At 39.6% G+C, this 17,721-nt stretch overlaps 1 protein-coding gene across 8 annotated transcripts in view; it reads right to left on the reverse strand.

The window, feature by feature from the left end:
* Window positions 1-17,721, reverse strand: part of prkdc (protein kinase, DNA-activated, catalytic subunit) — a 219,777-nt gene that overhangs the window by 79,537 nt on the left and 122,519 nt on the right. For all 8 annotated transcript variants that reach the window (XR_013498316.1, XM_078216124.1, XM_078216123.1 and 5 more), the window contains exons 53-62: window positions 15,755-15,879; window positions 13,660-13,809; window positions 11,891-12,064; window positions 8,513-8,611; window positions 7,423-7,633; window positions 6,058-6,247; window positions 4,251-4,460; window positions 3,417-3,529; window positions 1,734-1,865; window positions 502-681 (exon numbers count right to left, since the gene is read on the reverse strand). Coding sequence is in view for 7 of the 8 variants with exons in the window: in XM_078216124.1 (XP_078072250.1) it covers window positions 502-681; window positions 1,734-1,865; window positions 3,417-3,529; window positions 4,251-4,460; window positions 6,058-6,247; window positions 7,423-7,633; window positions 8,513-8,611; window positions 11,891-12,064; window positions 13,660-13,809; window positions 15,755-15,879 (1,584 nt within the window). In the remaining variant the exon portion in view is untranslated. The remainder of the gene's footprint in view (window positions 1-501; window positions 682-1,733; window positions 1,866-3,416; window positions 3,530-4,250; window positions 4,461-6,057; window positions 6,248-7,422; window positions 7,634-8,512; window positions 8,612-11,890; window positions 12,065-13,659; window positions 13,810-15,754; window positions 15,880-17,721) is intronic.

A 17,721-nucleotide genomic window follows, 5' to 3' on the forward strand; every position in this document is an offset into this window, starting at 1 on the left:
GGCATGGCTCCTGCTATGACCAATATCGCAAGAAACTACAAAGAGTCGTGAACATATCCCAGTCCATCATGCCAACCAGCCTCCCATCCATTGATTCCATCTACACTTCCTGCTGCCTCGGAAAAACAGCCAGCACAATCAAGGACCCCACATACTGGACATACTCTCTTCCACCTTCTTCTGTTGGGAAAAAAGATACAAAAGTCTCCAACCAACTCAAGAACAGCACCTTTCCAGCAGCCATTAGACTTTTGAATGGATCTACCTGATATTAAGTTGATCTTTCTCTACATCCAATGACTGTAATAGCATATTCTGCACCCTCCTTTCCTTCTCCCCTATGTACTCTATGAATGGTATGCTTTGTCTTTTTAGCGCATAAGGAACAATGCTTTTTACCATATGTCAATACATGTGAATAATAAATCAAATCAAAATTGATTTAAAATTGTAATTAGTAAATCAATAAGCAATAATATATTAAGCAGCCATTTTTCTCACCTGAATGCAGGTTACAAAGGGTGGGAAACACAAAATTGTACTATTCAGTAAACAACTGAAATGTTCCATGAGCCTTTTTGCAATGTCCCTTATTTCAGCAGCTGTTTTAGATTTTTTCACTTCTCCGAGAATTCCAGAAAACAGTGAACTGAAAAGTTGTTTAGCAAGTGAATGGTCTTTCTGCAAAACAATTACAAATTCTGATGTACATTCTGTAGGTACTTCTTGAGAGTTCATCCTCCAACCAGATTTAGCTAAGAGCTGACACAGGAAAGAAGAGTCAAATTGACTCTTTCAGCTGCATGAATCTCAGCTGCAATCTCTCTCCAACATGATGTAACAAAGTGCTGCTACAAACAGCACCCCTTAAAGATTTTGAAAAGATCGTTTACATTGGGCCTTCATTCCAAATGTGGTGCTGCTCGGAAGGTTGGGTTTGATTGACATTGTTTTACGAATGCAGACAATCCTGAAGAAGAATTGCCCAAATTTTATATTTCTTTACCTTCTATAGTTGCAAATTCTTCACCATTCCCTGGCTATTTATCACCATTTTTTTTAAAAACCATAGATGTAACTTAGCCTGCAGTCATTGAAACAGCTTTACACAAAAGCTATCATAAATTTTCACACAAATTATCCTGAAGACAAAAAACTTTCAGAAGTAATTTACCTATCATTTCAATTTCAGGTAGTGGCACAGTGGCTAGCATTGCTGCCCCACAGCACCAGGGACCAGGGCTTGATTCTGCCCTTGAGTGACTGTTTGGATTTTGCACTTTCTCCCCGTGTCTGTGTGGGTTTCTTCCGAGTGCTCCAGTTTCCTCCTACACTCCAAAGATGTAGAGGTTAGGTGGATTGGCCATGCTAAATTTTCCCTTAGTGTCCCTTAGTTAGGTTAGGGGGGTTAACGGGGTAAATACGCAGGATTACGTCATGGTGGAGGGGATAGAGGCCTGGGTGGGATGCTCTGTCAGAGAGTCAGTCAAGACTCGACAGGCCGAATGGCTTCTTCCTGCACTGTAGCGATTCTATATGCAGTGGGAGTAAATACTAAAATCAAGAAATATTCTATGGTCCAAAATAAACATTTTGCAAAGTTATTGAACATGCTGCAAGTTAATGGTAAAGATATAGAAAAATAAATTTGTCAAAAGAAAATTAGCAAATACTTGTCAGCTAAAATTGACTTATTTAGACAGGCTAAAGTCATTGGGATTTTATTTACAGACCTGAGCTAGCGCCTGTAATGGGGCAATTAAACTACTGAATTTGATCTGAATGTCAGGCAGATCTCCAACACGATAACATCTGTACAGAGTGACCTGTGCATCACGTTTCATCTTCTGTTCAGTTTTCATTTCCTGGAAAAATATGAAGCAATGTTTAATGCAAATAGCCTGCTGGTTTATCCTACCAAATTAAGTTATGATCGTCAAACTGTATTTTTATTCAGTACAATGGCAAAAAAGTACTTTGGAGTAACCTCCTAATGAGTTAGTAGTGTCTTTCCAGTGAAGCAAAGATTAAAATGAACAATATCCATGACTCATTAGAGACATTTCTTCACCCCCCGGGGATTCCTTTAGCCTTTTTCTATTTCTTTAAAAGCTTTTAAGGTGAAATTGTTCTCATCAATATTTGTAATGAATACCTCCCTGCAACCATCTGAACTCCCTCTGCAAAATTAGAATGCATTTGCCAACCTTTTTACTTTAAATAATTACCAAAAACATTAAATAGCATTGAGGAATCTGATTCAAATGCAAAAACTTATTCATTACAAATCTTGCTGTGATTAATTACAGCTCCTCAGGGTCACATTCTCAGTGAGGTATAACAGTGCCTGGAACAAGAAGAGGTCTTAGTCCAACAACTTTTAAATTTCTCTTTTCCTGGTAGCAGTAAAAGAAAGATAGCACTCTGTGTCCAATTAGAGGCATTAACAAGTCAACACTGGGATCATGCTGCTGCATATCAAAAATGGCATTGTTAACCCCCCACAAAAAAAATTCTTTAAAAGTTAGAAGAAATTTGTATCTGGTTCAGGAAATCAAGCTACATGGGTGAAACTTGAAGAGCAATATGTAATCGACTGGATAGATAGAGGCTTTTTCCTAGGGTGGAAATGTCAATTACAAGGGGGCACAGGTTCAATGTGAGAGGGGGAAAGTTTAAGGGAGATGTGTGTGGGGAGTTTTTCCACACAGAGTGGTGGGTGCCTGGAATGCGCTGCCAGAGGTGGTGGTGGTGGAAGCAGGAACATTAGCAACATTTAAGAGGCATCTGGTTGGGTATATGGATTGGGAGGGAATAGAGGGATATGGACCAAGTAAGGGCAGAAGGTTTTTTTAAAGTTCAATTAGGGCATCATGATCGGCACAGGCTTAGAAGGCCAAAGGGCCTGTTTCTGAGCTGTATTTTGCTTTGTTCTTTAAAGCAAGTTCATGTTTTACAGCCCATAGATGTAAACAACATTCAAACAAACAGACCATTACCCATAATTAAGTTTAGTTCAATGTTGCTGCTAATAAAATATAAAGGTCTATAATTTCAATGGTTATTCTGGCTTAACCAACTAGTGTAGAATTCCTGGAGGTGTTATTCAAAATCAACCATTCCTACTTTATTTTTGATTGTTTGCAGATAATGCAGAACAAATTATTTTGAAATAAACAGAATTTGATCTAACATACTGAAGTACATCAATATATTATAGTGCAACAAACATTTGGATTGTCCCAGTTGATGATATGTTTGTGTCAAAAGTATTTCCAATTCATTCTGTGAACCTGCAGACACTGAGGGGACAGCAATAAAGTAAACATGTTTTAGGAACAAAATACCTAAGGGATGACAACATTTTAAATGTTACTTTAGCTGAAGCACTTTTCAAAGACATTAAGCTGAATTACCTTTGCCAGATGCTTTTCTTGAATGCTCCTTCTGGCAAAGATCAGGTTCTGTTTCTCACGATCTTTGAGAAATCTCCGCCTCAGGCGTAGGATGTCTGCCCTCTGGTCAGCCACTGTTGTAACGTATAAAAAGAGGAGAGTTGATCACCCATGGCATTGTTTACAATTAAATATTCATTTTCATCTTCCTAATGCTTCTCTGTTTTACTCACTCTCTAATTTTTTGTGTCCCTGTATCATTCTATTGGTTTTCTACTCCTTTTCTTTCCTTGTATAGGATCAGCCCCTCAAGCTTGTTCTGCCATTCAATGAGATCATGACTGATCTCTATCTTAATCCCATCCATCTGCCTTGTCTCCATATTCTTTCATTTTGGACCAGAAAAAGTATTATTTAAATAGATGTTATTTAATTACTTAAATAGAATCAAAAGATGAGGGGGCAAACCTGATGCTGAAAGGTAAGCAGAAGTTCAAAGCAAGGAAGCAGTTTGGCATGAAGCCAAAATAGATTGGAGAAAGTCCAGGACAAGATGGAAGACCATGGAAGGAAGGCAAGGGGGAACAACCATTCAGTAATTTCTTATGAGTGAGATATGCAATTATGCCACACAGATTCCCCTGAATATTATCATCATGCTGAAAAATATAAGTTTATTATTTAATGATTCATAAATAACTTCCAGGCAAAACAAAACTGCTTCATTCTGTAGTAATGTCCTCCCATCAACAATCGGATATAGTCATGCATGGAATTTTGAGGTACTTGTTTTCGTCACTTATTTAGAGTGGTTATTCAAAATACAGTAACAATACTAAATGTCATTGATGATACCTTTTGTTTTACCGTCAACTTCATCTCCTGGCACGCCAAGTCTCTTTTTGCCAAAGTCTGGACCAACAGGCTTCATTGCTGCTCTGTGTTGCCTCTCGCTCCGTTTAGAATACACAAGCAATGAAGAGGATACAGATTCTGAGGAAGGGAGGGAGTATTCCGCAAAGGTGTCCAAACTATTCCCTGTTAACCAATTAAAATTCCATGCACCTGGAGAGAGATATCAAATATAAACAAACGGATAATACTCAACTCCCACATTTAGAATATTATTTGTCAGACAAAGCTAGACATGTCTCAAACAGTCTTTCACTATCGCCAACTTAGGAAATCTGATAAGCACATCAAAAATAGGAGCAAGAGGATAGTATTTGACCATCTGAGCCTGCTCTATTATTCAATAAGATCAAGGCTGAACTTCTAACTCAACTACACTTCCCAGCTCAGTCTCCCGAATCTCTCCGTACACAAAAATCTACTGATTTCTGTTTTAAATATACTCAACAACTAAGCATCCATAGTTCCTGGGGGCAGGGAATTCATCGAATCCCTCTCATATAATCATAGAATCCCTACAATGCAGGCGGAGGCCATTTGGCCCATCGGATCTGCACTAAGTCTCCGAAAGAGGACTCTACTTCGGGCACTCCTCTGCCCTATCCCCGCGCATTTATCATAGCCAATCCACCTAAACTGCACATCTTTGGACACTAAGGGGCAATTTAGCATGGCTAATCCACCTAACCTGCACAACCTTAGACACTGAGGGACAATTTATCATGGCCAATCCACCTAACCTGCACTTATTTGGACTGTGGGAAGAAACCCACGCAGACACGGGCAGAACGTGCAACTCCACACAGACAGTCACCCAAGGTCGGAATTGAACTCAGGTCCCTGGCACTGTGAAGCAGCAGTGCTAACCACTGTGCAACTGTGTCGTTCCGAAGATATACAATCCTTTGAGTGAAGTGAAGAAATTTCTCCTCATCTCAGTCCCAGACGGCTAGCCATTTGTTCCGAGACTGTGGACCCAGTTCTATATTCCTCAACCAGGGAAACAACATCCCAACATTTGCTTTATGAAGCCCTTTAAGAATTTTTTATGGCTCAGTTAGATTACCTCTCATTCTTCTAAATTCTAGAGAATATAGACCTATGCTACTCTATTCAAACTCTCCTCTTAGGACAATCCTCTCGTTCCAAGAATCAGACCAATGAACCTTCATTGAACTCTGTCCATGGCAATATTCTTCAGTAAGGAGATCAAAACTTCAGGCAGTAACCCATAAGTCAAGAACTTGTTTTAGGATCAAATTCAAATATAAGTCGTCAAGTTAAAAGGGCATTCGGATGAACCCTACTAACAATGAAACAGTCAAATTGGAACAATATAGCTGCGGTTTTTAGGTACCATGATATCTGGCAAGGTGGGAATTTATTGTCCATTACTTAGTTTCTCTGAGAAGATGGGCAGTGAAGGAACTGAGTAGTTTCCTTGGTGACTTTGGAGAACAGTCAAGAATCAACCATTTAGGTGGGGGACTGAAAACACATGTAGGCCAGACCCAATAAGGCTTTCCTTCAGTGTCATTCAGAACATTAATGGACAAATTAGGTTTTTAACAACAACATGAAAGTTGTGCGTGCACTTTGACTGATGTTATATTTAATCAAATATTTTTTAAACTGAATTCAAATTCTCAAACCGGTAAGATTTGAAGTCACTTTCTTTGCATTATTAGTCCAGTAACATAACTAGTACCCCAAACAGTGTCACCACTAATTAAAATGCAACAACACTTACCAGGATTCTGCGTTGGCGTAAACTCGTAATGAGTTAGGGTAGCCCTAATTTGGCCAGCTATTGACTTTTGACCTGCAGCTGATGCTTCTTGTGATGAGCTTCTAATACTGCCTGGTGAAACTTGAGTTTCCACAAACAATGGGGTAAGAATTCTACTCCGTTGATGCCAACTTGAATCAATGCTGTATTCCTAAAAAAGGTGCAGATTGTAGAACAATGAGTGATATGCAATAAATAACCATTTGCAAAATAAGATAAACATTCAACTTAGAACATAGAACATAGAAAGCCGCAGCACAAACAGGCCCTTCGGCCCACAAGTTGCGCTGATCATATCCCTACCTCTAGGCCTATCTATAGCCCTCAATCCCATTAAATCCCATGTACTCATCCAGAAGTCTCTTAAAAGACCCCAACGAGTTTGCCTCCACCACCACCGACGTCAGCCGATTCCACTCACCCACCACCCTCTGAGTGAAAAACTTACCCCTGACATCTCCTCTGTACCTACCCCCCAGCACCTTAAACTTGTGTCCTCTCGTAGCAACCATTTCAGCCCTTGGAAATAGCCTCTGAGAGTCTACCCTATCCAGACCTCTCAACATCTTGTAAACCTCTATCAGGTCACCTCTCATCCTTCGTCTCTCCAGGGAGAAGAGACCAAGCTCCCTCAACCTATCCTCATAAGGCATGCCCCCCAATCCAGGCAACATCCTTGTAAATCTCCTCTGCACCCTTGAACTCAGTTCCTCTATAGCACTGATTATTTTAAACAACAGTCCTTAAAAAATACAAGGCAATAACTGTAAGAGCAAACATACATCTATATATACACACACACACATATAAACACAGTGGGAACAGCTGCAGAACAGTAAGCATGCAACAATAAAAGGTATTAACTAATTGTAGCAGATTTTAGAGTGAGTTTCAGAAAGATGTGTTACTGATCCTCTTGAGTTTCTCTGGTTAAATAGGACATTTTGTAAGGTAACAGTAAGAAGAAACACAAAAAACAAGCTGAACCAAGTAAATCTGGCCAGAGTTGCTATATGAATAATCCAAACAAATATTATAAAAAAGTGAACTAGTTGATTAGCAATACGCAAATTGAAAATAGAGGGTAATAAAATCTGGCCTTAACCAGCACCACTCTTATACAAAATAAATGAAAATAAATAGGCATTTTTATTCTATATCAGAGTTTATAAGATAGGTGAACTCTGAAGTCTGTGGAGATTTTTTCAATACAAGTAATGTTGCATTTGTAGTTTTCAAAAAATTGAATTACGTGACATCTTCAATCTGGAAAAATTCAGATGAAAAGCTAAACTGACATGATATAAACAAGTTTCTTGTATTTACTTGAAATTTGCACTCAGATAGGGGATATTCAAACATCTCACGGCAGTAGTCAGGGCTGCGACTTGTCATTTCCAGAAGCACATTGGTGGCGATACTGAGATACTGGGTCTCTATCTTGTTGCAATACAAAGATCCAAGAATAGCCATCATTCTGTCCAGGGTGCCAGTTGGAAGCCTGTTTTCATGACTCCAGAAGTTTCTGACATACAATCTGAAAACAAATGCAAAGTATTATTTTTTTAAATCCAAAACAGGAATACAGAGTACTGGGCTAATGGTAAGATACTTGGTAGTGTGGATGAACAGAGGGATCTGGGTGTCCATGTGCATAGATCACTGAAAGTTGGCACCCAGGTTGATAGGGTTAAGAAGGCGTACAGTGTGTTAGCTTTTATTGGTAGAGGGATTGAGTTTCAGAGCCAGGAGGTCATGCTGCAACTGTACAAAACTCTGGTGCGGCCACATTTGGAGTATTGCGTACAGTTCTGGTCGCCGTATTATAGGAAAGATGTGGAAGTGTTGGAAAGGGTGCAGAGGAGATTTACCAGGATGTTGCCTGGTATGGTGGGAAAATCGTATGAGGAAAGGCTGAGGGGCTTGAGGTTGTTTTCGTTAGAGAGAAGAAGGTTAAGAGGTGACTTAATAGAGGCATATAAGATGATCAGAGAATTAGATAGGGTGGATAATGAGAGCCTTTTTCCTCGGATGGTGTTGGCTAGCACGAGGGGACATAGCTTTAAATTGAGGGGTGAGAGATATAGGACAGATGTTAGAGGTAGGTTCTTTACTCAGAGAGTAGCAAGGGCGTGGAATGCCCTGCCTGCAGCAGTGGTGGACTCGTCAACGTTGAGAGCGTTCAAGTGGTTATTGGATAAACATATGGATGATATTGGAATGGTGTAGATTAGAGGGGCTTTCGATTGGTACCACTGGTCGGCGCAACAGAGGGCCGAAGGGCCTGTACTGTGCTGTAATGTTCTATGTTCTAAAAGTAATAAATGCGAACCGACAAGATTCTACAAGAACTGTGAATATTTATGAATGATCTAACTTTTGGCAATGTTTAACAAGTGAGTTATTAGTTACGTACTGTAGTGCTGGATTTTCATCAGTCAGTCCCTGAAGTAATGCATCTGTTGCTGCCATGAGTATCTCTTTTGATTCAAGGTCAGATTGATTTTCGGGGTCTCTGCAGAGAGGGAAGGGGATTTACCTCATTCACTTCAAAAAGCATTCATAATTGGAACATTTTTCTTCTGCTAACTTTCTGCAGAACAAACTTAGAAACAAATTTCCATAGCTAATAACTGGGTTTTCATTCACACTTCTGGACATACAAAGTTTTAATTGACCAATGTATTTTTTTATGTGAAGAAACTTTCCAACAGATATAGTCTAGCTTTGATTTCCAGAGGAAAAAGAAACAAAGATGAGAAATGGTCATTAAGCACATCAAACTTGTCTATTTTATATGGTAACCTGCCCAGCCCAAGCATCCAATGACACTTTCAACATTTTATTCATTTTTAATTTGTTTTGAATCTACTTTTCATTCACTGAAGCTTAAATTATCCAGGCCTATTGGGCCTCACTATGATGAAATACTATTCTGGTTTCAGGAGTTCAAAGTATTTATTCACCATTTAACACTTCATAGAGATTGATGGAGCTTTCATTTAATCATCATCTCCCCAAACACAAATGAGCTGCTCTTATTGTTCCTGATGGCTCAGTGCCTTATCTCTTGGGTTCATCCCTGTAGGATATTCTCTGCACATTTCCCATGCATGTCTTTAGTGAACCCTGGTGATCCAGAACACGGATAGCATTATAACATATTTACTATACTGGTGATGCACCTCATCATTTTGAAATTAAAAGCAGGAAATGCTGGAAACGCTCAGCTGGTCAGGTAGCATTGGTACACAGAGAAACGAGTTAATGGGTCGTATTTTCCATTCTTTTTACAAGTGTTGGCTCAGGCAAGGAAAACGCTATGTAGCTCACCAATTGCTCTATTTGCTTTTCCCACCATATTTTTAAACACTTTGGGAAAAAAATGCTGGTGGCGTGGCTCACACCATCACACTGGTGGGGCGAGGTGAGAAAAAGCCAGCAGTTCGGAATCCTGAATCAAAGGGTATTTTTTAAATGGCACCCTGACCTCTGATGGAAAAAGGAACTGCTCCCCATGCACAAGGGGAACCCCTCCCTCAATTGATCTCCCCATAGGGCCCGCCCTGGCAGTGGTGGCATTGCCTGGGCATGTCCCCCTCCCCTCGGGGGCTATACTTACCTGTGCACCCCAGCAGATTCCCTTCAATAGCTTCATGTTTGTTAATAGCTAAAAGTTGTAAACTCTGCTGACAGCGTCACGTTGGTGAGGGGTGAATTCCAAATGCAGGAGAAACGATATGAAAGGGAAGCTCTCTATTCATATTAAAATGCCACCAGCGAGGGAGCGGGAAAATCAAAAAATGAGATCTCACTGGCGAGACTCTCGCGATATTTTGCACCCATGTTGCCGTTTGCACTTGTAACGAATGCAGGTGCAAAATCACAGCCAATATTTCGAGTGAATGACGTGCAATCAGAACAGTTCCAATGGAAGGTCATTAACCTAAAATGTTAACTCTGTTTCTCTCTCCAAAATCGCTGCTCAACATTTCCAAAAATATCTGTTCTTATCTCGGATTTCCAGCATCTGTAGTATTTTGCCTTTGCACCTCAAGTTTATTTCAATTATTATTCCATGTTATCTTGACATTGAAATACACCATGGGCTAGATTTTACAGGCCACCTGTGGGCAGAAAGCAGGAAGGTGGATCTGTAAAATAAGGCACCATGGAATTGATAGCAGGCCCACCACTGACCTGACCCCCGCCATGATTTAGTGGACGGCAGGGAAGGTGTTGGATGGGCTGCAGCCAATCACTCAATTGAGGTTCTTAAGAGGGTAACTAATACCCACTTAAGAGCATTATTCTGCCATTGCTCAGATTTAACAGGCTGCAGAAGAGGCCAGCACTCAACATACAACCTGACAGGTTTGACACTGTGGGCTGCTGGTTAGTTGAAGGGAGAGGGAAAGGGACCTTTCTGGTGCCAGTTGAATGGCGTATAAAATGCCGATTAAGCAGGATGTTTTTCCTGGATGGTGTTGAACACATGTTGGAGTTACATTCATCCAGTCAAGTGGACAGCTCTGCACTACACTTTCAACTTATAACTTATAGGTGGTGAAAAGGCTTTGGAACTGAATCACTCACTGCAGAACATCCTCAGTCTCCAACCTGCTTTTATAGCCACAGTATTCACGTAGCTGATTCGGTTAAGTCTATACACTTGGTGATCACTAGAATATTGATGGTAGGAGATTCAACAATGATAATACTGTTGAATGACAAGTCATTAAATATATTTAAGAGGGAAATAGATAAATATCTATACTCTAAAGGCATCAACGGGATAGAGATCAGCCATGACCATATTGTATGACAGAGCAGGCTTGAAGGATCGAATGGCCTACTCCTGCTCCTATTTTCTATGTTTCTATGATCTTACCAGATGAAGGGTCAGTCTGCCTTGGCAATAGCCATGGTACTGTGGAGTACCAGAGATCCACAGGAGCAGGGTAAAAATCTCAAGTTTCTTCCTCTCACAAATGTGTGCACAATGACACACAGAATTTGTCATCAGAAGGTGGAAATTCCGATCACCGAAGTCCAGGTGAAATCCAAACATACAAATTCGGAGCAGGAGTAGACCATTTGGCCCCTCAAGCCTGCTCACCATTCAATAAGATCAAGAATGATCTGAATGTGGCCTCAACTGTACATTCTACCTCCCCCAATAATGTTTGACTCCCTCGTTAATCAAGAATCTATTTACCCTGCCTTAAAAATATTCACAGACCCTCCCTCCTGCACTCTCCGGGAAAGAGATTTCAAAAGATTCACTGCCCTCTGAGAAAAAAATTCTTCCCATCTCCATCTTTAATGGGGGACCCTTATTTTATTGTGTTCCCTAGCTCGAATACCGTGTCTCCCAGTCCTTACTCCAACATTAATGCAGAACTCAAACTGCATGTCCAGAAACAGCAGCAATCTTAGAAATGTTAACTAACCAATTATATAAGTATGATCTGTGAACTTCCCAGAATATTTTGATGAATTTGTTGTTTTTTGCTGTTTATGTTGATCAGAATGAGAAAATAATACAAAATGGATACAAACTACAAAAAAATGGCTATTACATCAACAAATATAGAATTAGGTGCAACCTGCCAAACTTACATTGTTACAAAATCAAACATGCAAAAAAATTTAAAATATTATAATTGAAGTGTAACAGGTCTCAGTATGCTCCATAGAATGCTTCCTTCAGTCAAATAGATTTATAATGAGGTAGCACCGAAAACGTTAATCACTCCAAATCAAATATAGGTTTTTGTTATTAATTCCATACCTGTAATTGTCATATATCCACATCAGAATATCGTACAGTCTCTCTCGACAAATGGGAGACGGATGAGAAATGAAGGCCATCACTGAACTCAGCATCTCTTTCAGTTCTGTCGACGTCAGTTTGGCTTTAACCTTATATACTATGTCCAAAGAAACTTTCTGTCGTTCTTCATCCCTTATAAAGAAATGAATGATTAGAATATGTAGTACTTTTATCCAACTAATTATCCTTTGCCTGTTAACCCTGATTCTATGTCAATCTGTTCAATAATTGAGGGACACCATAACCAGACTCAATACTTCATCATCAGATGTTGGACAAGGATAAGGGCCTGAAAATCCAGCTAATTTCTTAATTCTTCTCTCTAACTGCATAGTGCTCCTACACCTGTCCTGAATGAGATCAGCCGAGCACAGACCGGAGATCCACCCGAACACCAAGTGGATTGGATCAGTTTCATTCTGGGTGGTGCATTTACCGCGAAGATATCAGGAAAGTCTGGTAATATTTTTCAAGCAGTCATATATTCCTTTTCACCATCATAAATCACAACAGAAGTTTCAGTGTCCCAAGATGATCCTGCAGTGCATCCACGTGTGGACTGCTGTATGCCTTTTTCGGTTGAGAACATTTCAAATTGCATTGTATTACACAAAAATGACAGTTTACTTCAACAATGTTTTTCAATTAATTACAAACAGGATTTTAATACTAAATACATGTTTATGGTAAATCACGTCCTACAAGAAAAATGAAACTTTTTCAATTTTAAGTTGAAGTTTACTTACAGAAAACAGGGTGCTGTTTTGTATTTGCAAGTAGGAATCTGTTTAAATATTCAGTGACGTCAAAAGTAATCATGTAACTATGGCACACTCAAACATCTGAAAATTTTTTGTTTCCAAGTATTTGAGTAATCAGAGTTCACTAAGGAGCCATTCTAACAACAATAAGTGGCTACAGGCCAAAAGTCACATTATCATAGAATCTCTACAGTGCAGAATGAGGGCATTCGGCCCATCGAGTCTGCACTGACCCCCAACAGAGCATCATACCCAGGCCCTAACCCCGTAACTCCACATATTTACTCTGCTAATCCCCCTTACCTAGACATCTTGGAACACACTAAGGGACAATTTAGCATGGCCAATCCACCTAACCTGCACATCTTTGGCACATCATTACTCTTGCAGCATGCAATACTAAGTTGATTGAAGCATGTGAACAAATTGAATTATTTTGACAATGCATGACATCTACAGAAACTTTTAAAAAACAAGCATTTATATAAATCCTTTTACGACCATTGAACATCTAAAAATGCCTTACAGATAATGAGGGACTGTAGCTAATTTTGTAATGCAAGAAATGTAACATATGGGGGAACATTATGTAATACAGCAAATCTGGTATTATAGCACAATGTGCTATGTCAGTGGGTTAGCACTAGAGATTCCCCATCGCTGAGTCTACAACCTCAATAAAACTCTGAGAAGGATGTCAAGTGGCAGTAGATACTTCCCTCCTGACAAGGAGGGATGAATTAGGGTTATGCTCTGCCACTGTGACGTAATTCCTCACACTAGTTTAAGAGTTACACTGACAGAAGCAGAGGGCAAGTTAGCCACCCAGGGGAAGACCAGTACAGACCTAATGAATTAGAAAGTAAAAATGCACTTGTGCTAAAGTCTTTAAAAAGATCATTAAATTTGTTCAGTTGCAGAAAATAGATACTCATGCAACCTAACCAAGATAGTCCATCTGCTTACCTATGACTCATGATCTGTGCAAAGTCCTTGCTCTTGAGCTGTAGGTAGATGTCGGATATCTCCTCTGCCCGATACATCACCACCTCAAGGCAATGTGTTTTCAGCACACCATACAACTTTGGTAATAGGAAAAATACTGCATTCAGAAACCTTGAAAACAAAAGTACACAAAGCACATAAGAACGCCAAATATTAATACAAACTTTTTCAATTCAATCCAAAATAATTCAATGTCCAGTCAAAATCAAACATCCAATACATTGATTTACAAAGTAAAATTAGGCATTGCAAGATGTCATAACTGGACAGCAGATTCTGTGAAAGCACACGATTAATAAGAAATTAATTAAGTGATCAGAAAGCAATCCCGCAATAAGGCTGCACAATCCCCTCCTAAATGAACTATCAATGATTAAACAAACAGCAAAACAAATCTTTACAGCTCCTCCGCCATTTAAAATATTGATATCTTCATCAACCTTTGGCACTGTTTAGTTGGAGACCCCTACTAATCCTGAAATAACAAAGCCACAATAACTAAAATTAGACAAACAAATCTTCCAGTTATTCAATGAACTCCAAAGAGTAAAATAAACCTCGAATCCAAATACATGAAAATTGTAGAAGATTCTTAATAACCAAAAGGGTGAAAGAGTGGGAATGTGGAGCTGAGGTTACAATGAGATCAGCCACGATCTTGTTAAATAGCTGAGTGGTCTACTCCTGCTTCTAATTCATGCGTTTGTATGCAAGATCATGCAGCTGTTGCCAAGAAAATAAGGATGAGCCTATTTACCCCATCCAACTATCATCCAATTCTCATCTTGTACTAGTCTGAGCACTTTTCATCAGCAATCTCTGCTTCTGCTGGACAAAAAAACCCGAGCCCTGCACACCATCAATGCTGCCCACGTGTAACCTCATTAAGTGAGCACCAAATAGCATGTAGAAATCAACATCACCATGAGGCTTGATTTTAATGTAAGCTCTACTTCTGGACTGAAGATTTAATTAAAAAATATATTTTGCGGCATCTTGCAATTATTAGTTTATTGAAAATGTTTCTGAAGGGTACAGTCCAGAGGTCATTGAAGGTTCGTGACCAATGTAATGTTCAGTTGTGGCTCAGTTCACTACTTCCTTTGAGTCAAACGGTCATGGGTTCATTGTCCCACTCTGGAGGTTTAAGCACAACAGGGCCAACGCTCCTACATGGATGCAATTTAAATAGACTCCACAAATTTCTAGCGGTTCTACAATTGTAAACAGCAATAACAGTCAGTGAGGATTTAATAATTGCTGGTGTAGTTTAAGAATTTGTTCAGGAGTTGGAGCTGAGGCACATTTTGGTGAAGGAGGGGGCAGTTTAAAGGGACTTTGCATTTTCTTGTGCTTTAACCTGTGAATACTTCATACTGACACCAGGATTCAAAAGTAGAAAAATTTTTACCTTTCAGTTTAATCAATGCAAAATTCATTTAAACATGAAAAAGCAACAGAAACGGGACAGTGGGAGGCACTGCTGCCTCTCAGCACTAGAGACCCGGATTCAATTCCTGGCTTGGGTCACTGTCTATGCGGAGTCTGCACCTTCTCTCCATGTCTATGTGGGTTTCCTCCGTGAGCTCCAGTTTCCTCCCACAGTCCAAAAGACGTGCTGGTTAGGTGCACTAACCATGCTAAATTTTCCTTCAGCGTACCTCAACAGACGCCAGAGTGTGGCGACTAGGGAATTTTCACAATATCTTCATTGCAGTGTTAATGTCAATCTACTTGTCACACTAATAAATAAACTTTAAACTTTGCCACCTGTCTGTAGTCATCATTAATCCACCCCCAAAATACCAGAAACCGATTCAAATATTTAAGAGAAAAAGGTGGCGTGAAACCAAAATGTTTCAATTGGCCTAAATTAGCCTGAGTGGGTTCAGTTCAGAATCTGCTTCAGTATTCCACCCAAAGATTTAATGTACAATATAAATGAAACTGGCTGCAACAGTCAAGTTGTTACACTAAATCTTTTCAATTGGAACAGTAGGATTTGTACTTTAAAGTTAAGTTTTTTCAGGATGCATTACAAATTTCAAACCATTACCTGTCAGCAAAAGGTGGGAAATGCTTCACAATCTTACTCAAACACACAATAAACTTGTCCTCCTTCGTGTTGTGAAGTTGCTGTAATTCTTTAGCAACTAAATCAAGAATCACAACATCCATTTGCTGCAAAATAAAAATATGGCTGTAATATTTAACTCTGACAACATTATATACCAACAGCTGGGCAAAAAAAACACAAGAATTACATTACTTTCCTGCAATAATAAATGAAGTGAAATTACTTTGACCAAGAGGAACCACTTTAAACTAATGCAAGAACAAAATACCATGAATGCTGAAAATTTGAAATGAAGACAAAGTGCTGGAAATATTCAACAGGACTGGCAGCATCTGTGAAACAAGAAAAACAGATCGAATACTTTTCTTCGGAAATGTACTGGTCAGCTGACTTAATGGACATGTTTAGGTAGGATCATTGGAGGGCTTTGAGACTTTTGTTGAGTTATTTAGTCTGCTTGGGTGTTTACTGAAGACAAATCTTCCTTTAACCTCTTGAACAGTTAATGCTATTGGATTATTAATTAACGATAGGTTTTGTGAATAATATTCAAACCTTTGAGAGGGGTTGCTATCTTTAGGGTATTTTACTTGAAGTTATACATAGATCTCAAGAAAATCCTGACCATGATGGATGGAAGGGGGGGGGGGACAAAATATGTCTGCACTTTCATGATTGTGGATTTCAGGGTGTGCAACTTCACCTTCGCGATGCAGGACACTTATTTAAATATTATCACTGTACAACAGGGAGTCGGCTTTAATTTTAATAGTTGATGTGGACTTTTCCCAATGCTCAGAGAACTTGAAGTAGGAGCTCCAGCTGAGGGACAGAAGTGCTTCTTACAGCACTCCTTGTAGGCCAGGAGGAGCAGGAGTACTTCCGCCCCACTCATCCCCTCCTTTCTCAACCCATTGAAGCCTTCAGTCTCTCCTTCGCCGACTGCAGCCTCTCTCTCCCCACGTCGGCAATGATGACTGCCCCATGCCCTGATCTCTCGCTCTCTTCTTTCCACAATGGCCTCCCTCCCCAGCCCTCTGACTCAAACACCCCTCTCCAGAGCATTCCCAAGAATTCTCAGCTACAGCCCATTACCACTGATTTTCCTATCAAGCAGCCAGCCAATCTGTCAATCTGGTCTCCTGCCAGGCAGAAAACAGACCTAAAGAGTTATAATAAGGTCCAATTGTTAAATTAGATGAGACTATATACAAACATATTCATGTTATTGTGCTTGTGTTGTCTGAGATATGGGAATTAATGCTGTTCTCCTGACATGACTCCAAATTCAGTCCAAAAATGTTAATAAGATAATAAAATGCTCTATGTTTAATCCAAAGAAACAATGCAGAAACAAATGTTATGCTAAAACCATTATAAGTAAGCTATGATAGTGGAAGCATAATGTTACTTTAAGCCCTAATTGGTCCAGTCTGGAGTTCTATTGAGTGTAATAGTTTAAACTGGTTAAAAAAGTAATATTTATATCACGCATCAGAGCTACAGTGAAACCTCCATTATCCATCATAGTGAAAGGTTTTCCTGTCACTGATGGACAATGGAATTTGGTAGATATTCAAGAGTAATTGAATCAAAATCCTGGAACTCCATCCACGACAAAAAATTGTGTCATCAAGGCTGCAGCAATTCAAGGCGGCAGCTCAACATTATCTTCCCAAGGACAATGAGGGATGGGCAATAAATGCTGGTCCAGCCAGCAACGTCCACATCCTATAAAGGAAAATGCCTCGAGTTTTCCTTTTACAATTTGTTGTTGTTTCCATAGTTTTATATTCTTCCCTCTCTCCCCGTGGAGAATAATGTGAAGTAGGGATTAAAACACATAAGAAAAAAAACTAGGAGCAGGCGCAGGCAATTCAGCCCCTTGAACCTGCTCTGCCATTCAATACAATTATGGCTGATCTCATCACAGCCTCATCTCCAGC

Source organism: Mustelus asterias, chromosome 7, assembly GCF_964213995.1.
Source record: "Mustelus asterias chromosome 7, sMusAst1.hap1.1, whole genome shotgun sequence".
Taxonomy (NCBI): domain Eukaryota; kingdom Metazoa; phylum Chordata; class Chondrichthyes; order Carcharhiniformes; family Triakidae; genus Mustelus; species Mustelus asterias.